Here is a 24844-nt window from a genome sequence, read left to right as displayed (position 1 = left end):
TTATCTCCAGTCTCGACCAATTATTGGAAATCAAATACGGGCCATATGTTGACCATGCCTAGGTACGGGATACAATACTAAACGTGCGTACCACGACCTATAAAATCCTAAGCCATTATCCAGCAGCACTTTGGATCTAATCCATTTTCTTTAAAATTTAATTTGAATTAAAAAAAAAATCCAGAGACAAACTGTTTTCATCTTCACGGAAACTGAACCGCCTTGATGATCTGTCCGAACTGGGATCAAATTTATGTTGAATGTTACGAAGTTGATGAACTACCATTCTATCTGGAACTTTAGCATCGCTTTGATATTAAACAGATTCTTCCTATTTTTTTTTTTTTTCAATCAGTTACAACGTTAAACCTAATAAAGAACGGCAAATAATTGGGGAATGGAATGTTACGGTCGATCAGAGATGGAAGATCCCTTTTACAAGCGCACAAGGGTAGAGAAGATACGGTTGTTAGAACAAATAATAAGAATAGCGTGAAAGAACAGTACACTAAATAAGGGTGAAAGTTTAACGGGCAGGATGCTGTGAACCGTATAAGCAAAACTATCACAATCTAATACCCATACTGTGCGAGTGAAAGAGAGATAGCAAGTCCAGCTACAGCCACTTCTTCTCCTCAGCTTCTTCTTGGTGGAATTTAAAAGATATAGTTCATAGTGAAAAACTGTTCTGCTACATTACCTCTTCTCCTAATGATATATATAGCATATGTAATTTAAAAGTAACTTTTGGCATCTAAGAGAACCAATTTACTGATATTGGTGCTTTCATTCTAGACATACTTCTAGTTGGGGAGGAGTCTTTATATCATCTTCTGAGAATGGGTTTCTTTTGAAAAAATAAGGGTTTATTAAAAGTGATGCTCAAGTTGATGTCCCTTTAAGCATAAATGGCGTAATGAAATGACACTATTACAAAGCAAAATTTGCATTCACTTCCGTACAATTTAATTCAATTCATTCAATCAACAGAAGTTGTCAAATACACGAAACTTTCACATAAAGAAGTGTACCAATATCAATAAATTTGAAAAATAATTATCTATAATTTCAAGAATTATGCAAATGATGTGCAGAATACTGGGGGTAAGCTTCATTTTAAGAGAATGGTTTGTTTCAATTTGGATTCTCAGCATCAAGTAAAACTTCAGTCCAATAGATCAGAAATTGAAATCTCTCTCGTGCTTTTAGACCAGCGTTTCCCATAAAATAATAATAAAATAATAATTCATACAAATTATTTTAATTAATAATATTATACAGTAAAGTTGTTAATATGTACAGTAATAAGGTTGGTCTGTCTCAAGATATACGAGAAAATATAAAGCATATTTAACAGGTTTAAAATTGTCTTTCATGGAGTATTTTCCAAAACCCGAAAACACAAATGTTAAAAAACCCCCTTCTATAAAGAAAATTTAGGAAAAACTACATCATTATCAATAAAAGAAAAATCTATGTAAATATCTGTTTAAAGAGACTGATTGTAATGAGTAAGCTCTATCCAAGCAACATTAAATTTAATTGGTACCTAACAGGTAGTTGAATGCTTAAAAGAAATTAATTTTAGAAGATTTGGGCACAAATATAATAATCCTAAAGATGAACTTTGTAAATAATTAATAGTTTTGAAGAAGAAAATATGTACGCAATTTTTAATTATTTAAAAGAAGTTTTAAAAATAAGATCTTACACTTTACAAAGTTTATAAAGTGAACATGAACTCCTTTGTAACAGATACATTGTATCTCTATACAAATAAAGATGATAATAATAATAAAATAACACTCGGAATTACAATTTCACGAAGTACCACATTTTTACGAAGTGGTACAAGTAGGCATGATGTACTACCAAGTGCTCCGCGAGCCAAAAAAGGTTGGTAAACGCTGTTCTAGACAATGCATCGAGATCCTCTCCCAAAAAATGCTAGTAGATAATTGGCAGTTTCTAACTTCTGCCTCCTAACTTCATCGGCTCTGCTAATCGAAGCAAAAGAGGTTATTGTGGGTATCAAGATGCTTTGAATCATCCAGTTCTTTTCTACAATTGTTTTAAATAAACCATGGTTTTGAATGCATTTTCAAGTAACACAAAAGACAAGGTCAGAAGACGTTTAATAGTAATTCTAGGAATCTTTGATCGTATATTACTCTTACATCTTTTTACCAAAGATAAAATGAGGCATTCAAGTTTGTTTAGAACGGAAAGGATTCCGACGTCACCCACTTTTGGAAAGTAAGATAGTTCGCGCTGGCTAGGGAATTTCGCTCCGGCAGTATTTATGTTTCAAAATAATGGCTGAGAGTATAGGAATTTATCATTACCCAGTGTCCGGATATGTAGAAATGTAGTTTCACTCGATAAATAGGAAAAAGCAGGATTTAAGGATGATGCGAATAAGTGAATGAAAGGATTCACATGGAGATCGTAAAGCAGGTACTGATGCTGAAGGCGATCTAAAGCTTGCACGAGATCCATGAAGGCGACTGAGACAGAAATATTTCCTGGAAAGTAATGACTGGTCGATGAAGACACTAAAATGTATGAAGCTCTGTGAGGAAATTAACTTATCCGATAATATCATGTCTTCTTTTATTATCAATTATCAATTATCATAATTATGCTCCATACTATTCTCCAACAGTTAATAATAAATAAAATGGCCGCATAAAAAAATTGTAATTATGGAGAATATTACGTGTAAAATTTCACAAGTTGATAATTTATCAAATTGTATCACCTGAGGCTGGAAGTTTATTACAGGACGATGTAATACATCTTAAGTAGATGAAAGCGATGCAGTAAAATGTTAATTAGGTGTTTGATATACAAGCGACATTAGCTAATTACTAGTTTACTCGACGAAATAACTATTTAGCGAAGTGCTTGTTTAATTCTATAAATTGTTATGTTTCAACATGTCTACTATCCTTTTGAAATTGTCCATTTCAGTGTATTTCACAGCCTTCATAATCTTATCTTGATTCTATTAAATTAAAAATAATATTGCTTTAATGTTATGTAATGCGTGTTTAATCTTGCCCATGTATTTTACATTCTGGTGGAAAGCTTTTTCAATACTTCAACCGTTTCGTTTTTCAGATTTTATTTAGTTAATTTCCAAAAAGGCTTTTCTGTACCATTCAATTCTTTTAACTTTCGTTTCCCACTACAATATCTACTGAATGGTTCCCCTCATTTGCATCGATTCCGAGCTCTCTATTTTTTCCTAGATCTGAAACCATCTCATATTTTTCTCCTCTCTTGGCTCCTCCGTTCAGGATATCTTTCAGGTTTATTCCTTTCTTCTCCTAACATTGCCAAAACCATCATAATATATTTCTCTTCCATATTCTCTTAATATTTACAGTTCTTATCGTCGCTATCCTGGTTTACTCTGACTTCCTTGCCCAAATGCAAGCCTCTTCCCCGATTTGTAAAGATGCTTTGTTCCAAGTTGTTGGAGAGCCTGTTCGAAATAAGACTATTCTAATAATGATAATAATAAGGCTATATTTAAATTAAATTATTCTGATTACAATTTTTAAACGTTTAGATAACTAAAGCAATGCAGCAATGGCTATTAGCTGTGTGCCAGGAGTTTGGTATTACACCAATCCAAAAAAATTGGATAGTAAATATCGATTATATAGTAACAGAAGGAAAACAAAATAACTGTACAGATAAATACAACCTACATTGCAAATACAAAAGCAGAAATACAAAATGTGAAACTATTAATACAGCATTTTTGCTTACATAACTTTAATTACAAAGAAACTATACTTTTACAATATATAAATAAAACTATATACATAAATACCCGAATTACATTATGTTCTTTGCTTATAACGATTATTTATAATGTTGGAGTTTGGTTTCAACCTGGTACATAACTGTCCATATCGGCTCTTAAAGAATTTAGGTTATTTCTGTTAGTAAATCTGCTATTATCGTATAAGACTACTCTAAATAACTTACAGATTTCTAATAAGCCAAATCATCTTTGGTTACCTAGACAACCATGGTTTAAGGGAACTATTACTAATAAGTAGGCTGAGAGCGAACCACGCTGTGCGGATCGTATCTTCACAGGATCAACAAAAGGTCCTCTCCTCTTTGCGTAGATTGCAATGAGGAGGAGGATTTCAAACATATAATAATGATATGTCGACGTTATGTGGTGGAAAGGAAACGAATGTTTGACGACTTATACAGGTATTTAGATGCACCATTTCGCTACGAAGACATAATATTCTCCACCACCATCTACGAGTATGTGCTTAAATCTGTAGCAAAGCTAGATGAATGTGTTTAAAAGTTATAGCCGATTAGAATGAATGGAAGAAAATGATTAGAGAAGGATTACGTGATTTTAATTTAGGGTAAGCTATAAGGATGGCAGGAATATAGAGTACTGATCCATCCATTAGTTGTAGTATATGTAAATAGTTGTATATAGTAGAAGAATGAATGTGTGAAGCGAATGTATCTATAAGTAAGAATGGAGAGTGAGTGATATTCTAGTGATAAGCACCTAGACGATGCTGGCTGTATGGCGAAAGCCAATGCCAAAAAAAAAGGCAAAAAAATCATCTTCGTAGAAGTTTACTTCTTATTCAAATATCACATCCAAGAGGAACCAAAAGTTGTAAATTTTGCCTACATTTTAATGGTTAAATTACTTATTAGATCATCCGCTTTTTCCTTTAGATATTTTGTATTTCGTTTTATCGGGCTTGATGTTTACATTTTCATTACCATGTACCATTATCTTCCAGGAATAGTATACTCTGTAACTCCCTGATTCTGGACAACTTTTGGGCTTTAGGGCTTGCAGATCAGTTAGATTAATTTAAGATTAGTTTAAGTAGAACAGTAAGTAAGAAAATTTGATATAATTCTGCTGTATCATCAAGATCATAGACGAAACATTTTTATTGTATGCTTATTAAATTGCATATTTTATGTATTAATAGCAATCTTGTTTTGGATTTTTCCCCTGACAAACTTATTTGAGAAAGGATTTTGACTAAGTTCACTTCCAGAATGGAGAGTAAATTGCTGTCTCAAATTTTATTAGGGAATCTCTCCAACGCAAAGCTTGCATAAATTGATTACCTTGGCGCATTAGTTACGAGTAGTAGCCGGAGTAAAAAAAACATCTAGAATTATATCCAGCGATACCCTAGCAAGTGAATATCAACTTGAGAAGTATTACAGAAACGAAGTGAAGTCCAGAGTTCAACAACTTTAAATCTAATTTCTTAAAAAGTCTTCTGTGATTCCTCTCCCAACCCCTCGTTTCCCTCCATAAAAAAAGTTTGTAAAACTGCTCGCTAAACTGAACATTAATAATTTGTGATACTTCTTCTTGTCGAGCTTAAAACAGGTTTTATCGACACTGGCCTTTAAACTTGATTAAGGAGGCTTCATTAAATTCGTCAAAAAAGTTTGGTTGTCTGGTGCTGGAGGAGAGCCTTGGTAGAAGAAGTACGATATTAATGAGTGCACAGAAGCAAGTGGGCAAATTGCTTGAAGCTGACTTCCTTTGGCCTCGTGTAAGGCAAACTCTTTCTAACTCCCTGTCTCTGTCTCTGGTGAGGAGATTCATCGCCCTGTGAAATTATTAAGTAAATATGGTGAGGAAAATTGAGTTTAGGCTGCAAGGAACGAGCCGAGCAGACTAAGATTGGTCTGAGGGATCTGGTAATTATTCCTTGTCCAAAGGTTTTGGAGGGGCCGGAAGTCATCTTGTGTAAAGATGCTCGTCTAAATGGTTCCTTGCCCTTCATGCAGAGCAAATACTCATGGAACCCCTAGAAAATGGATTGTTGACAATTTGGGATCCTTCACTTCTCTCTTTCACCCTTATCAATGATACTTTTATTGATCTGCAATATTATTGATTGATTTTTGAAGAATCAAAACGAAGCTGGAAAAGAATTAATAAAGTTTCTTAATTTTCAGAAGGGGACGAATTACAGCAGCCAATTTGTCTTCAGAGAAATTGTGGTTTTTTCAACTATTCTAGCAGTGTGCTAACAATTCTGAAGTCGAGGCTGAATCAGGACCGAAAGCGAACGAATGAGATTGGAGGCCCTCTGTTTCGTGTTAAGACTTACGTGGTTACGTACTTACTTACGTGTATGTCTTGACTTTGTATTTAGCTACATATTGAATTTATTATTTATTTGGAAATGATCAAGAAATTTGTATATCTTTTCTCCCTTTTTATACAATATTTATTAAAAACGACTCCACTGACGCTCCGCCACCATTACTGTCATAAAAGATGTGTATTTAAAAAATATAATATATCTATTGTATTGACAAATTAAATACAGACTATTAATACTACATATTGAATATGAGATTTCTTTTCAAATAACCGAACCTTTGAAGGAATGGTAGGACAAGCAATCATACGTACACCTTTTTTGCACAGTAATTTAGCATCAGATATCTCGTGAAGTGTTTGAACAGCGTTGTCTTTCCCAGTCTTTGCTCTTATCGGACAATATCGTCTACATAGTTGATCAGTCAATGACAAATGACATTTTCTTATATTGATTCAATCGCTTTTTTGCCATAAGCAAAAAGGACAGAAGCTTCTTTTGCTTTGTTAATCAGATATTCAGTTAGTCTTTTCGTTAAATAGTAGTCAGTAACGAATTTGGCTTTTCCTATTCTATCGTTACAGTTAACGATCCACTGGAGAGGATATGAGCTTTACTTTACTCATAATTACCATCATCTTGGGTACTAAATAGACCCAGATAGCTTCAACAACAGTTACTAGATTCTATCTTCAAGCAAATACGAGGTGTAGCTATTAAATTACGAGAATATTGCTGTAAAACATTTTAATTTTAAATTTATACATATTTAGTTATTATCACCTACAATATACACCCCTCCCCTATCCCTACAACGCTCCATGCGAATTTACCATTGTTCGAAACAGTGCTGGAAGTCTTTTTCTGTGAGCTCCTGCATGACGCGTGCCGCTATTTCTTTCACAGCTTCAACGGACTGAAATCGTGTTCCTTTTAATGCAGGTTTGACTTTGGGGGAACAGATAAAAGTCACATGGGGCCAGGACAGGCGAATAAGGCGGATGGCCTAAAACTGGGATGTTGTACTTGGCTAGAAACGTCTTGATGGAGAACCCATGACTTGTTCTTACACAAATCGGGTCGTTTTTTCCTTACTCTTTCACGGAGTTGAGCAAGCACCTCACTGTAGTAATGTTGATTAATTATGATCGATATTTTCATCCATTTTGGACGTGGAAGGGCGACCCGGGCAGTCATCATCTCCGACGTCTTCTCGGCCATCTTGGAAACGCTTGAACCACTCAAAAACTTGTGCACGTGATTAACATTCATCGCCATAAACTTCTTTTAATAAAAGATAAGTTTCAGTAGCGGTTTTACCAAGTTTTGATGTGAAATTTCACGACAATTCGTTGCTCTACTACATGTGTAGTATCGATGTTTTCGGCAAAACGAAACTAACACCTCTTACACAAACGACGGTTCCGGTCAGACAGATTTCTCTACAAACACGTGAGACGCTGCAATCGAAAGAGAAGGCTTTACGCTGCACAGCTGTCGGTCGTTAGGATTTGGCGCATGCATAGTTCTTCTATAGCAGCATCAGTCTCGTTATTTAATAGCCTCACCTCGTAGTCCACTTTTGCTATCGTTACCTTTTGTTCCACTTGGGGGGGGGGGGTGCGGCATTGATGTTGTTTAATTGGTGCGAGTATCTATGACCCTCATCATCAATTTCATCAATTCTGTTCTTCCAGATAAATCTGAGAACAGCTGCTGTGAAACATCTATATAAGAAGAGCGACATATGGTCTTTGGGATTGGGACAATTATTGGAGCTTCTAATTCAAGCTTTCTACCATGTTTTAAGTGGTTCTTCAGCTCCCAGGTAGGTGTTACATCATATAAGTCGACCGGATTGTTCACTTTCGCACTCGCGACACTACTTGTTCTTGGTGGGTCAGAGTTCATCGTACGATCTTTTTCTTTCTATATAAGGCTTTAACATTTTAATATGTCACAGCTCGTTTTCTTTTCTCCTGTTCAGAAAGTTAATTACATAATTTAGTTTATTCACTTTCTTAACTACTACATATGGACCTGTATACCTAGGTGGTACACTGTAAGCAATGCAACCACTTAATCTCTAATCTCGAGTCTTCTTTCTACAAACATTTTCTCGTACGCTCTTTTGATATTTGATTGAGAAGTTAGAATATTTTGAGGCCATCTCACGAACTTTTTCATATTGTTGTATCGCTCGCAAAGTTCAGACACATTCTATGGTAAATAAGTATGGACATTATTTCATCTAGATTTTTTCTTTTTCAGTGGGCCCAAGAACTAAGTTTCTAAAAATTAACCCAAACGGGGTTAAACACCAATGATTCTTGCTCGCATTCCCTTGCAGCAAACATCTGATATGGGATGTCTTCATCCCATTTTTTTCCACCCAATTTTAGAGCAATTCTAACACATTCTTTGAAATTGTACTCGTTTCAGCGATACATACAGTGAAATTGGAACAATACAGAGGAGCTTTGCATCGCTCCTGCGAAGAGTGGCACAAAAAATCGTGAAGCGGTACAGTTTTTTTGGGGCTTGTGGTTATGAAGCGTGCCTTAGAAGTGGGAGATCCCCAGTTCGAATCTTGCGTGTTAGCTACTTTGTATTAGTTAGAAAAAATGTCAGTAATAAAGTATGAGCTTCTGCCTCCGTCCAAGACACCAAATTGTTAGTTGGACTTTAAGCCCCGCCTGAAAAAATAGATGATTACTTTTACTTTTGATTCCTTAAGATTTATTGATCCTTTCCAAAGAAATATGGAGTAAATATTGGTAACCAGGATTTGTTTTCGGCGACAGGACAAGATATGGCAAGACTAGCAATATTTTACTACGTTTGTTAACATCTTTACTGTACAATTAGATTAATTTTGATTTAAACATTATTCCATATAAAATGTTTTAATTGTTGTTACGCGGAAATAGTTTTATGCTAAAATTGGAATCATATATCCTTGGCTGATTACGCCCATAAATATTCAAATATCAGAAGTAAAGTAAAGTAATCGCCTATTTTTTCGGGGCTTAACGTCCAACTACAAATTAGGTGTCGTGGACGGAGGCTTACTAGCAAACATACTTTACTGTAAATTTCTTTTATTAACCATTAAATAAAATCCAAGGCCTAAGACCGGGGAATCGAACCCAGTACCACAATACATATTAGAGCTTTATAAGTCTCGCCTCTATCCGCTTGGCTACCGTGGCGCCATTCAATACTAGAAGACCTTTTGACAATTCAATTCTGATTGAAAAAGTTTTATAGATTTAGTCTAAAAGCGAGGAAAATTTCAAAATAAAAGATTTATAAAAAAACGAGGTAATTTATTGAAGTTACGAAGGTTGAAAACAAGAATCTACAAATAATCTTTCATTGTTAAGTAAGTTTAAGTTCTAAGATTTTAATTTTAATCTTAATGTCAGTCAAATCGAAATAATAGTTCACCCAAAGATTAATTGATAAGTTCAACACATGCTATTGTTTACTTTTGTTAATAATAATAAATAAAACTCGTAAGAACAAAGAGTATTAGGGGTGTGATGAAGGGATGATGCTGAGATAGAAATTGGATGAAGAGTCATGACTGTAAGGCATTGTTGCTCCATAGACAAGGATAGGGGGTTGGAAATGTAATCAAGTCTTGGGGTATATTCTGGGAGAAGCAACCCGCTCTACTGTACGGACAGATGTACGAGTACAGTAACTCTCTACACTCCTTGATAGATCATCATCAGTGATCTGGAGTATCATCACACTTATCTCCATCAAATCGTATCAGTGTCTGTTATCTCTTGGTTATTAGCCTAGTTGACAATTCACTAAACAGTCATTTATCAATTACACAATAATAATGAAAACGTGATACTGAGCAAAGTTGCATTCATATATGCAGTATATACTTTCTCTTTAATAATTTTATATGCGCCCTTGCTCAAATCATACTCTTTGTCTGATTTTAATGACTTGATTAAGTTCAATTTTCCAAAGCAGATAACTGTTTACCCTCTTTGTAAATTCTATGGCTGATTCAATAAATTATTTGAAAATAAATGTTCTCTGAAAATCTCGTAAAAATTGAATTGACGTTCAACTGTTGAAAGCTAATTTATTTATTTTTTACAAATTACGAGTATTAATAATAATAAATATTTTATTTACCTAAACAAAGATACATCTTGTGGCAAGGAGACTGTCCTGCACATGCACTACAATATATAAAACTGAAGTAACAAATTAAAACCATTACATCCTGAATTGCTCGAAAATAATTAAAATCTAGAATAATGATATATAAAGGACAGATACATATAATTTAAAGTAAAGAGAACAACTACTTAGATACAGCTTACTCTTATAAAATAAACTAGAAATTTTCGAACACCTGAAATTAACAGTACAGACAAAGAACATTTAGTTAACTCCTAATTTATTGAATATATATACAAAGAGCACACGTTTTCACCTACTATTCTAGCCTTAGCTGGGATTGCTTGAATAGTGTAAAGCAAAATATTGCTTACTTTTTCTCTAGATCTTACAGCCAAAAAATTTTCAAATCAGTCGGAATGAATAATACAGACGCCACGTGAATCTGGGTAATTACCGATATTTTATTTATGTGCTATTTAAAATTAACGTAAAGACTTTTTAAGTGTAGCTCAGATACAATATTATCTTTATTGTTATATTTATATATAATTATAAACAATATATATTTTTTTATTAGAAATTCAAATAATCGAAACAGATTAAAGCAAGTTGAGCTTGTACATATGTATCTTGAGAATTATACGTACTATCAATGGTCACCTGGTTCTGAAGGACGAAGATCTTACAGAGAGATGAGTTTAGTCAAAGCACTTAATGCTGTTCAAAGGACTTTGCTTGTCTGAATATGACAGATTGAAGGTCGGATCATAAAGTTTCTTCTAATAAATTTACTACCACTTTACATTTATATCCACAATGATGGATGTAACAATCATGAAAACAATGGAAAACAATTAAGGTAAAAAAAAAAAAAAAATGGCTATACTAGGCTTACCATACGACCCGGTTTGACCGGGATGGTCCCGGTTTGAGATCCCTGTCCCGGCGTCCCGGTCAAACTTGAACAACACCGACACCCCGGCCGATCGTTTCCCCGCGCACATTTATTAATATGTTTTCAGTTCTTAATAATTTTGATTGCATTTCAAATATGAAAAACACAAATTAAGCGAAAAGCAAAACGAAAAGGAGCTTCTTCCTTTTCTGCGTCCCGGTTTGGCTCTTCGTAATTATGGTAAGCCTAGCTATACCAGACTTTGAAGTAATTTAAAGATTCCTCAACTAAATACTCAGAAAGATTTTAAAGATAAGAGCAACTTAATATTTAGTTTAATTAAAATATTTATTTACTTATACTTAAAGTTTACAAACAAAAAATTGTCTTTAACAAATAAGCTTTAATATAAGTGTATATAAATGAACATGACTCACGAAATGTTCTTCTTTTAATACATCAATTCTAGTCTAGAAAGTATAGCTTTTTCAAAATATTCATAATATATCTCTATGTAGAGGATATTGCCATAAAATGGAAAATTTATTTTCTTTCCTATTAGAAAGCTAGCATAAATATATCCTATTAGAAGACCATGGTTTATAATTATAAGTCTTGTAGTACACATTTTACTTTAATTAAATATTATTAGAATAAACCTCATTTTGTTATAAGTCATGTATTTATGTTCCAAAGAGAAGTATAAGTACTTTAAACCAGTGGTACTGCGAATGTTTTGCTTTTACAATAAACTCTTTGGTATTACATTCATTTATTATTTCTAACAATGTTGTCTTTTGAAATTCTCACCTTTCTATTGATCCGTGGTATAGTGAAGAAGAGTTGTAGCTACGCGACTGCAGAAGGTGCAAGTTCCCTACCTGATTCAAGATAGACCGGGGACTGTCACCAAAAAGTTTGTATGAGTCACATCTCCTTCTTCTTCTTCTTCTTCTTTTTCTTTCCTGGCTGTACAACCCAGTGATTTCTTTCTTGGCCTTCTCAATACGCTTCCGCCAGTCGTCTCTATCTCTAGCGACTGCCATCCAGTTGCTCAGTCCGAGGATATTCCTCGCGTCCTGGGCAACTCCATCATTCCAACGCAGTCTAGGTCTACCTACCCTCCTTCTCCTATCCGGGGTCCCGGTGCAGCAGTTTGGAGGGAATCTCATCGGCACTCAGCCTCGCCACATGGCCTGCGCCCATCTCAGCCGTTTTAGTTTAATCCAGGCTACTACTGGGGTGTTCCTTCATTAGTTCATATAACTCTCTATTCTTCCTACTTGGCCAGGTCGTGCCTTCACGTACTGGGCCATAGATTTTGCGCAGCAGTTTTCTCTCGAACACCTGCAAACGGTGTTCGTCTGTCTTTGAGATGCTCCAGGTCTCTGAGGCATATGCCAAGACAGGCCGAATGAGGATCTTGTATGAGTCTCATCCGGTTTTAAATCTACTCATCGACAAAATAAGATTCTAAATATAGCTAGGTAAAAGCGTTTCAAAATTCTTAATCTGAACAGAGAGGTTTAGTAGAGTGAACGCCATTATCAGGCGATTCTATAGACAGCTCAAAGGCCAGAAGGCCAGAGGAAGAGCATAGGACAGCTCAGTTATTGGACATCTTTTGTACAAAATTGACAAATTGTCAACACAAGTAGTAGAATTTTTAAGTGTGCATTGTTTTTAAAGTTTTTTTGAAGTAATTACCCAGTTTTTTTAATTTTTTAATTTTAGATAATTTTATTTCTAAGAAAATAAAAAAATTCTACTTAATAAAAAATGGTAAGTGAAATGTTGACGTCATTTTAACTTCTCGTAAGAGGAGATTAACTGTTCCAGAGCATTCTTAAATTATATGCAACCATTTTGGTAGGAAATGGGTGACGAATGCACCCTGCTCAGATGCATCACTTTTTGCTCCCTAAACAGAGGGAGCACATTGTTTAAATGTGCAATACTGACCCTGACGAACAAAAGAACACTATATACCGCTCTACTTGCCCCAATATAGAGCGTACGGAATACAACTCAAATCGAACATCAACCGCCTTCAAACCTTACAGTCTAAAATCTTGAGAACAATAGTTAACGCTTCCTTCTACGTCTCCAATCACACAATACACTCAGATCTAAATATTCCTCTCGTTACTGAAATAGCCCCAATCTCGGATACACAAAACTCCACTCAAATCTAAACTGTCATTACAACTCTCTGATCCACAACATGTCTACTTACTATAACACTTCCTTCAAATCCACAGCGCAGACTAAAGCGGCGGTGGCCACGCGACCATTACTGGATGGTCCGTCGTTCATTACATGCACTATGTCTTTATCTCTCATCTTTTTTGCTTGTTATTTATTGCAATTTATAACTGCAACAATTGTTGTAACAAGCAAATGTGGTACATGATAAAAAAATATATCAGGGTATACGTGTGGAGAAGGCACCCAGTAGTGTCACTGCATTATCTTGGACATAGGTATGCTCTTATGACGAGAATAGATCGCGAGGCCATCGTCTCTTCAATCCCCTTGGAGGATCACCTGGTATTCCTTAATTTATATTAGAAAATAAAAAAAAAGCGCCGACTTTCGTTCAACATATATCTAAATAAGGTTAACACAACTTTAGACAAGTTATACCACAACAAAAAGATGCTGCAATATAATCATAAAGAAACATTAACTCACCATGCACTGAACATTAAAAGAAATATACGTATAATTTACTAACGAACACTGGACATGTGATTAAGTTGTGACTGCGCGTAAGTATAATTTAATTTTCATTTAAAATCGTTAAACAATTTCAGGATAGAAAACTATTTGTGCTGAGAGATGTCTCTGCCTTTTATGGTAGTTCAGTAGATGGTAAAAAGAATGGCTACTTTTACTTTTATTTTTTTTTTTTTATTTATTTTTTTTTTTTAACAACGGCTGTATTATATCAATTTAAAGTAAAAGTAAAAAGAAAAAAAACTTTTAAAGGAGAAGAATAACTAACAATAAATCGCATGTTGACGAAAGTGAAGTATGTTTGAAAGGTCGAAGTAAGAAAGAGAATAAAAAAAATACAAATAATAAAAAGTGGATGAAGTAATGAGAACGACCCAAGACAAGTTGAGATACTGCAGTGTGTGTATATATCCCCAGAGCTTCTTTTCTCCGTCTTTAAAAACATGCCATTATCCTGTCTAGAGATTGGCAGCCTTCAATTATATGAAAGAACCGCCCAATGGACAAACATTGCCCTCACAGACAGCCAATCTCTGCATAAATTAAGTTCTATGTGGGGACCTCGGCATATTCTTTGGCTAATTTGTCTAGCCGCTTCTGTCCATTTCCTATTTCAATTTTAAAAACAAACAATATAAAATTTTATTTATTTTATTTTTTTCAATCAAAAATTCGGGTGTGCCATTTTAGAGTGATCTGGAAAATGAAAAGTTCTTACATTTATAAATTAACTCACTGCGTTAATTTCTGTTCTTTAGTTTCAGCTACGCATTAGTGCATCTACTCTCTTTCATGCGGCTGAAAATGACCCCCTAGATCCTAAATTTTGTCCTGTACTCCTTGGACGTTCCCAATCCATTTCAGATCCATTGATTTCTTTCCAATAATTAAAGCCGAAACTTCTTTCAAGTTGAGTAAAATGATTCCACAGATATAATATCTATTTCACCGTGAAAGACCGAAATTGTAGAATGATAGGATTCACTTTGTGACGACTGTTGGAAGGGATTCACAGACTCGCTTGGTGAAATACCGAATATTTAGTTTAATTGATTTAAGTTGTTGCTATAAATAATATTGTATAACGTCAATCGTATAATTAAGTTTATTATTGGTATGAAAATATCGTTTCGTTATGTTTTTTAATCATACTTTATTACTAAAACATACGATATAGCTCAAAATAGAAGAAAGCTTAAGTAACAGCTCATGTAAATACAGTAAAAGCTCCTTATTCGCGCTTCCTTCATTCGCGTTTTCACTATTCGCGGATTAAAAAAATGCGACCCAATTCCTATATTCGCGGATATTCGCGGAAGTACACTATGATAATAAAAGGATTCCAATAGGTATCCAACCCAATATCCTTTGTAAATGCCGTCAAATGGACTAATAAAAAAAGTAAAATAGATCTTAGTATTACAACTTTGCCTAAAGTATGTAGTTAAATGATATCGCCGAGGACTTTGACATAAGCCGCCTTCGCCGCGATCGGTGTTTTTGAGAATGTAAACGCACAGAATGAAAGCAATTGTTCGTGATCCAGCAATAGAAAAAAATGGAAGTGGCGTTGTCATTATGGATCGAAGACCGCATCCAAAAAAAGGGTGCCCCTGAGTGGTCCAATGGTCCGGGAGAAAGCAAAGTATCTTTACGCTCATTTTAAAGAACCTGATGGTAGTTGTAGTGGTAAGTTCAAACTTTGACTGCAAACAAAAGCTTTTAAAACTGCCAAGCAAGAGAAAATTACAAAATTCTTCAAACCATTGCCTAAGCCTTAAGATAATTAATCAAAATGTTCAAAAACTTCAATTAAATTGATTTTTTTATATATTGGTTTTTTTTTATTTTGTCCCCTAGGAACGTATCACCCTATAATCCCATATAAATTACCATTCCGTATTCACGGTTTCTGTATTCGCGGCATATTTATGGAACATATACCCCGCGAATAAAGAGCTTTTACTGTAAACTGTTGAACTTAAAATGAACAGTAAATTCAAAATAACATCATCAATGAACTTAATTACGTGATTGACGATATACAGTCTTATTTATTGCTACAACTTAAACCAAATATTCGGTCTTTCACAGACATACGAGTACTTAGTGAATCTCAGCATTCGCCAAGTGAATCTTGACATTCTTCCATTTGACGGTAACATTTATGTATATTTGTTACTGGGATCAAACTTTTACTGCACTATCTGCAGTTTGATAACTAATTTTCTTTTATTATTAATATTGCTTTGGTATTCGTATTATTACTCTCCTTAAATTATGTTTGATAGTCGCCTCCGTCCTCAACACCTAATTAGGTAATAAGGATCTAGAGCCTGAATGAAAAAAAAATAGGCATTACTTTATTTCTATTCTTGCCCGTCTAATTACTTAGCAGAATCTTTACACCAACGGTTTGCACATAATATCTCAAAGATTTACTCATTCATTCAGTCAAGACAAAAATCTTATCTTATTCTACTATCTGAATGATAGCGCTTGCAATCATAAATAAAAACTCTTTGAATTTATGTCTACTGTAAACAAGTATGCAATATTATTTACCAATGTCTGGTTAAGAATTCCTCAGGTTAAGAACTGGGTATTATAAAAATAAAAAATAAAGAGACTAGCCTGGCTTCCAACTTGCTTACGACACTCTACCCAGTTAACGCCTTGCATGTATTTTGCGCCTACTGACTTGACTACATATTATTATTTATATAAATTACAACACAAACACTTAACAGTTACTATCGTATTACCGCCTAGAAAGCCTTCTAAGATCTATCTATCGCTATACAATTAAGTTATCTGTTCAAAAGGGATGTAGGTCATGAACAACATAGCAAGCCAACGGATACCTACCTGATTTATTGACAAATGTAATAAAAACAGGTATATTGCAAAATGTTTCCTAATAAATATTCATATTACACTAAGTTAAATACATTTATTATAAATGTATGTATATTTTTTTTTCTGAAAGTGCTTCTGGGTAATAAAATATAAAATAACAAGGCAAAATTAATTCCCAAAGTGTCCTTTATTTATTTTTAAAATATTTAAACAATAAATCATTAAAAAAATTCTTCTAGTAAATATCAAGTGACTTACACAATGACAAACATCTGTTCTTTATAAGTTACTTGTGCAACTCCTTTTTTAACGTTAGCTTAATTAGTATCAGAAAACATTTACACCTCACACTGAGTTCACGAATATCATAACACACGTCAGAAACTAACGATATTCTGCATTCACAAGTGTTGTCCATAGGAATGTTATTCCCATGGGAATCCCATGGGAAACGTCCCATTTGTATTTCCCATGGTAGTCGATAGAATGATACTGAATTGTCGTACTTAGATTATACTTTTGAGTGTTAAAGTTAATTAATTTTGTCGTTTTGCGCGTCTCTTTGTACATGTAGTCCTATTTAGTAGACACTAAGCGTAAACTTCCATAAATTTAATAATTTTATTTGAACTGTATTCCATATTAATATTATAATGGGAATCCCGTGGGATGGGATGGGATGGGACAGAAAAATATGTCCCATGGACAAGCCTGGCATTCACCATCTCAAATTTTGTTCTCTTCTTCTGACGTAGCCGAATGTGATGGCAATCTCACAAACAAATCACCTGTGGATTACCATCTAATCACTCCAAGAATCTACAGCTACAACACCCACGGAAGACCTTCTTTTATCTTTGGTTTTAATCTTATTTATCATGCTTCAGTCAACTTTTTTTGTTTTTTTTTACCCCATTTTATGGAAATTCTCCCAAATAAAATTGATATCTAAAGCGAATAAACCTATCAATAACCCAGCTTGCAGGTAGGGCGTCGGGTTTAGTGGAGAAGTTATTCAGACTAGTCAACGAGAGTTGCGTAGATCAAGTCCCCAGCGTGTTGTGCTACCTTCATATTTAATTAGTAAAATGGTAATCGCACTTCCGCCTCTACCCACGTCGCCTAATTTGGTTGTTTGGCGTTAAGATCCGCTTAAAATAAAAAAAAAATGTAAGAGATTTTGACCAATCCAAACTGGAATGATCTAAATTTTCAGCTCTTAATTTATATTTTCAGAACATTACTCTGCATCATTAATCTTTGTGCTTTCAAATATTGGCTAATTTAAACAATGTTGATGGAACAAAAATAAAAAACGAGAGAGACTGAGTTTCGAATAAAACTTCAACGATGAACAATGGGATTTACATCGTTAAAATTCCAGCGCCTCTTGTATCATGTTAGAAAAAAAAAAAACACTCCAGTACAATGGCAACATTTATACCAAAAAGCCCAAGATATTCTATTTTACTAAACGACAGCGCCATTAAGAAGGTAATCACATCATCACCTGCTGATGTTTTTACTGTTGGAAGTATGACCAACACTTTGCAAAACATCAAAATGTTTTGTAATCATCAAATTGGTAGAAGGGGATTTTACAAATGATGATCACTGGGTATCGTATCCTCTGTTTTTAATCTTTATAAATCGTATTATATGAAATGTTCCTTGTTCTGGATTATACTCAGTTTTTTGTTTTTGCTTTCCCAACTTTCTCGGCCTGTACAGCTTGGTTTTTGCTAGCAATATTTTATATTGAAATATTGGTTGTTATAAGTACTGGCTTATGACGTCGTTAACATGTTTATGTTTAAAGAAAAATTGCGATAACATAATGGCTCCATAAGAAATAGTCAAGTTGTACGGTCAGGAAAACTGTTATAAACGGGATGAAATAATGAAGTACTCTCTGACTGAAGGAATAATTCTCTTGAATGTTCACTATTGTTTATTTTCTTATATTTACAAAAATCTGTTATAATTTTTATTTTGCCTCGTTATCCCGTGCATTTTTTTTACGTAGAATATTTCATTTTAGACGTTTCGACGATCAATACGTCATCTTCAGCTCTTTATTTGTGGAACGATTTATCGGAACGTCCGGGATAAAATGTTCTCTTAAATATCAATAAAACAAAAAAATAGAAATAGAAATAGAAAAGAAATTTATTATTCTGGGATAATTGTCCCCTAAGAATAAATACAGGAACAAATAGAGGCCTTAACAGTTTGGCCTGTGATTAAACAGTAAATAAATAAATAAATAAGTATTTACAAAAAGTGAAAATCAAAATAACAGCAGAAATTAAGGAAATAAATTAAAACAATTAGAATTTCGGAGGAAGCTGAATAGAAAGAAGATAACTGAATAGACGGGATTTAAAGATGGATAGGGTAGGAGCATGGCGGACAGATGATGGCAAGGAGTTCCAGAGAGAGGTAGCACGTATTAGGAAGGACTTGTCAAAGGATGAGGTACGGTGAGAGGGAATATAGAGATCAGATGAGCGAGATCTAGTGTTACGGGAATGGATGGAGGATTTAAACTTAAGGAGTTGAAAAATATAGGATAAAATAAGTATAAAGATAAAAAAAATATAAACAGTTTTTGATTTAAAATAAAATATAAATCAATAAAAGATTGGTCTTATTTCGCTGTTGCTGGTACAAAAATGTACATTATCGGCACGTGAGAAACGTAATTTTAATTTCCCGTAAGTATATTTTGAATTAGCAGCACAAAAAGCGTTTAACATAACAAGCAAGAGGATCTAAAATTGGTTAAAATTGTCTTGTTCGAAGTGTCAAACATTTGGAAACCAATGCTATCTCCATCTGGTCTGTTTAAAAACAATGAACAGCTTTGAAATCTGGAGCTTTTCAAAATCAACTGAAGTTGCTTTGATTAGATGTCATTTCCAATCTGAGCAGATGAGAATCTTAAAAGACTGTACAGCCTAGCTTTCTGTTTTCTCTGTTATTCGTAGATTCTGTTTTGCAGATTTTTGTGTGGAATCGGTAATGTGTTATTTCTTGTAATTGCAGCGAAAATGTGAATTGAAGAGAATATTATTTATTGAAATGATAATAAGTTAACCCAGGATAGTTGCTGAGGAGATCGTAAGAGTGGGTATATCATGGGCTAAAAGTTGAAACGTTTTGGCTGAGCGGGCTCAGGTTAATCTGAGGATGAGCGTTCTGGAGCGAGAGGGACTCCCTTCACGCTTTCAGTCCATTATTGCTTGGTTGAGGAAGGGTTTTTTGCTGAACCAACTTGAAAGGGCGCAGGCTTCACATAGATATACGATTTACAAGTTGCTTGACCACGAGGTCAGGTGCGCAGATTTGACTGGTGGTGGCGGGATGGAAAACGGTATTACTGAGATAAGGTGGATATTAAAGCTGAGAGGAGAATTGCTGAACCTCAACCATAAACCTTACAACCTTGACAGAGAGGAGGAATGTTCTCTTTGTAATTATAGGGTAAAGGAGGACACCTTTCACTTTGTTGCAGAGTGCCCTATTCTTGCTCCCTACCGTTTATCTGTGTTTGGGGAAAGATTTCTTTCGTTCGGTTTCTTCCTCAATCTGCTGAACGGTCCTGATTGGTCTCACCTAATTAGATACGTGGTTGCAGCATGGCAATACAGGAGAATAATAAAAAATGAATTTAATTTTTAAATTTCTCTTATATACTATTTGTTAATTATAAACGCACTAGCCCTAGATTTAGTATTCAGTAGTTCTTCAACGAATACAATATAAATATTGTTCAATAATGAATTGTTTTATCTATTAGCAGTTTTGGATGTCTTTTGATTTGTATTTAATAACAAAATTGTAATTTATCTCTCTCTCTTTCTCTCAAATTTTCGTTTCTTTTTTTCTTTTCTTATGCTTTTTTTCTCTTTTTAATTTTCAGTTAATAGTCACTATTATTATTATTAAATTTGTAGTAAATAAATTTTGAAATTAATGGTAATATTTTGTTGGATTTATATTATATAAGGCACTGCCATAATTGTATCTAACCAAACCCCGGCAGACGGTTATCCTTGCCGTATTAAGTTTTCATATGTATTAATGAATGTATTTCTTTCTTTTTATGGTATTATGTGAAATAAACTTACTTATTATTATTATTATTATTATTAAGTTAACTTCATTTTAAGAAAAACACATATCTTCCACATACAGACAAAAATGCAGCTTCGAGAATCTAAAATCGTTAATGAAAGTGAAGATATAAAAATACAGGATGCCGATGCTTTCTTTTAGCATAGATCAAGCAGGAAGTATGTATTTTTTTTTTAAGAAAAAGAATTAATAGATCGATGCATATAAGATTAATTCCAATCCAAACAAGCTAGGCTACCTTACAAAACATAATTGCCTTTTGAAAATAATACTTACAAATGTAGTTCACTCGTTATCCGTCCCTGTGGTTCATAGTATTTCCTAACTAAATAGTAAGATGAATTATTTTAGTTTGGTTTATTTACATGAATAATTTTCTTTTTTAGCAACCAATCCCCTAGTTTTTCAGTAAGAAAGTTCATCCCTCTTCTACTTTGCTAGTTCTTCTGGCAATTCTGATTATTGAACAACTTTATTACGAGTTCTTTGGTTTGTTTTCTAAGTTTTTATAACGAAATTTTACTTTTATTAAATTATTTTTGCTTAACGAGAAACTTCTTTTTCCACCCCTTCAAGTATAATCCATTATTTGTTGCTTGTTTCTTTAACTTAGGGGAGCTTGACTGTAATAAAATAAAAGAAATTTACTGGCTTATTCAACTTTATCTTAGAGTTGACTAAAAGATGAACAAGTATATATAAATATTCAGTAAAGTTTCGTGTGACTCAATCGGTTCTTAGCATTAAAACTTTTTTTCTTCATTTTTTTAATAAGAATCAAAAACTTTTCCGCAAAATGATCAGACCTTTGTTTAGATTAGATTCAGCAAGGAGAAGACCTTGTTCCCACAGACAATGACTAGAGATAACTGCATATTTCTTTGTCCACACACAAACTAATAATATTGATCTTATATACTTAATACTTATTAAGAAAGAAGTTTCCTTAAGCTACAATGCCCAAAAAAGTTGAAAGCAGGTATCTGAATATGCTTTAGAGAAACAATATTGCGAGAGCTACGCTAACAGCAGATTTGAATCAATAAACGGCACAGTCTATTGCCTTATTTTATGCGCAAGTAATCTTAAACAATATTTTGTACCAATCTTAAAGAGGAAAGAATGAAGAGCAACCTTTCCTCTCAGAAGTTACTAATTAGCCCAGCCAGTCTTTATGAACTAGAACTCATTAGAGTATCCTATAGATGTAATTAGTGTTCTAGAAAACCCAATTATCTATCCTGGATTCATTCACATGAAGATGAAAACCAACTAAAGAAAAACATTACCACCAATTCCTTGAGACTATTAGACTCAATTTACGAACTCGAGTCCAGAAATGTGGATTCAACTAAGCATTCCAACCTACAAAATATCTTACTTCAATCCAAAATACCTCTTTCTAACACATTTTCAACATGAAAAACCCATTCGTTCTTAAGATTCCATTTAACAGTGATTTAATTCAAATGCGATATCTCAAATTCCATGCACTTTTACTTGCATTCATTGCTCACATCTTAATGCACCAAGCTTTGCCATGATGTCCTATATTGTCGTTAAATGTGGCATTTAGATATTTGTGGAGAATTTAGCAATTTAAACGCGTTAATTCTGATTAGGGAAGTGTAATGTAATTCATCAACTCTAACGCATTATTTCTGCAAAATGCTGAAAAACGAAAATCATATTTTGAAATGAACAATAACAAAGTTATTGTGTTAATACTCATACCATTCCTTTTGTAAAAACGACGGTATTAATTTGATTTTTTGCTGATGAGATTTACTTTGTGCTTCGATCCATCCAGTGGAATATTTTTTTTTTTTTTATTTTGATTAGTACAACATCAAGGAATTAGCCATAAACACTACTGTTTAATTTGTACAACATAATAAATACCAAGGAGAAAAAGTACCCCAGTGGTCATATATCGCAAAGAAATATTAAATAGCTATAAACGCACATAGATTCGAGCAAACCACGATACCACTGACTCTTGTCAAGATTTTTTTGAGAAGAGAGATGTCGGATTAAAAAGGATTTCGATGGACGATGGGATTTCTTGTTGCAAATAGAACTCACGAATGGTTCGGTTGGATACAGGAGCCATAAGAATTTGTGCAAGAGATGTTTGATTGTAAGGTTTGTCTTCTCTAGATGGTTTGAACGCTTGGTAGTACCATAAAGTTCCATAGGTTGAGGAAAAGTGATTTGTACACTGGGAATACACTACTTGATGCATTGACCAATAATTCAAGAAATATCCCGCGTTTGCAGTCATTCATAATACTTAATACAACATAATACTTTTTTTAATAAGATGCGGGATTCGAACTAGGTATCTCCCACTTACAAAGCCTTGATCACTAGACCAACACTCTGCTAAGATATACCGCAATCACAGGTCAAGAAGTCTTGCACACGGGGTACATTAAAATGATGTCATGGTTGCTTTTATTTGTTGATAAAACAAGTTTATCCTGATTCACCCACAACCATTACGTTCCATTACATTCTTTAAAATCTTCAATTATTATTATTATTATTGTTCTTTGCGTCACAAATAACATCTTTTGCAGTCACAGGACCTCCCAAAACAAATATTAGGGATATCAAAACATGGTAAACGTTATTTTTCACAATTTTTTATCTAGTTTTCATAGTCATTGTCAAAACCAGTGGTTCTGATGAAACCCCAATCAATTTTTTGGCCGTAACTCCGCCAAAAAAGAAGATACAGCATCGGGGGGTGGAAAATTTGAAAACTAGACCAAAAAAAACATATACTTCGTGGGTTTTTTTTTCAAAATTCCGCTTTTCTAAAAAGTTATTAGCGATTGGTGCGTTTTAAATAGATCACCCCTGTATACAGAGTGTTTTTCCATTATTTCTAGTTATAATTTTGCAAAAATCATAATGCAAATGTTATACAACATTCAATAAAGATTGCACTAGCTTGAAATAATTTTTTCAGCACTGCATCAGGTAAGTTAATGGCCAAAGGATATGCACCTTAACTTTACCGCCTGTAATGACGGCTAGTTGTTACACTATTAATTTTCTATATTTATGTGTTCTAGCTTTAGTAAAGAAAGTGAATTTATTTCATTTTAATTTATAACTAGTAATTCATCGACTAGTTACATAGATGTCTTTTATTTTGTAATGATCACTGAAATATATAAACTCTCTCAGTATTGGAATGGTTTAACACTTCATTTAACTGAGCGAGTTCTTTCTCTGCAGCTTCTCTCTTTTTTTTTGTTTTTCTGGTTTCTGTGAAAAGGCTGGCAGACAAAACTGAATTGTTTGCTCAGTTTATACAACAACAATAAATCAAGCAGTGTTTAAACTGAATGTGTGTATCGGCGTTTCCACCAGTTAAATTATACGACAGCCAACATAATTTATTTTATTCTTCTCTCTCTGTCTCTTTCTAGAGTAAGGGACCATTAAGACTATGTTGGAGTAGAGACAGAGAGAGATTGTGGTTTAAAGAAGAGGAAATACTGAGCTCCATGGTTTTGTTTTATTTTCAAAAGTTTTGCCACATCTTACATGCAGAGAATGCACCATATACTTAGGTTTCTTTTCTTTAGTAAATGACGGCGTCTATTGCTTTTACAGCACACAAATTATACCCAGTTCACTTACTTTGTTGCTACTTGTATTTCTTGTGGGAATACTAGTTAACCCATTTCTATTTTTATCACAGTTTTTACTGAAATAAATAATGGAATGCAATAAAATGTTCTATAAAAGTTTTCTTTGTCTATTTGTTGATTATAATGATTTCAGTGATCTATACTTTCAGTTACGTTTGAGGTAGTACAGTCATTCTTACAGATTTTAGATTTGGAGCTTGACTTAACATATTGCTGACCACTCGGGGAAATCTCTCCGTTTTGTAAAA

The 24844-nt window shown here is 33.8% G+C and overlaps 1 protein-coding gene and 1 non-coding gene across 9 annotated transcripts in view; both read left to right on the top strand.

Moving 5' to 3' along the window:
• Positions 1-24844, top strand: part of LOC141457783 (uncharacterized) — a 93994-nt gene that overhangs the window by 30656 nt on the left and 38494 nt on the right. For 7 of the 8 annotated variants that reach the window (XR_012460546.1, XR_012460543.1, XR_012460544.1 and 4 more), the window contains exon 3: positions 7838-7968. Coding sequence is in view for 2 of the 8 variants with exons in the window: in XM_074135034.1 (XP_073991135.1) it covers positions 7838-7968 (131 nt within the window). In the remaining 6 variants the exon portion in view is untranslated. Of the gene's footprint in view, positions 1-7837; positions 7969-10872; positions 11911-24844 lie in introns of those variants that run through there. The other variant, XM_074135033.1, reaches the window with a different exon arrangement.
• On the top strand, positions 8570-8675 carry LOC141459048 (U6 spliceosomal RNA). The gene has a single exon (XR_012461376.1). It is a non-coding gene; the product is annotated as a U6 spliceosomal RNA (small nuclear RNA).

The sequence above is a fragment of the Rhodnius prolixus genome, unplaced genomic scaffold (assembly GCF_049639745.1).
Source record: "Rhodnius prolixus isolate KJV_2025 unplaced genomic scaffold, Rpr scaffold_5, whole genome shotgun sequence".
NCBI classification, from domain to species: Eukaryota; Metazoa; Arthropoda; class Insecta; order Hemiptera; family Reduviidae; genus Rhodnius; species Rhodnius prolixus.
Note: the sequence above shows the minus strand (reverse complement) of the source record. Positions and strands in the feature narration are given on the sequence as shown.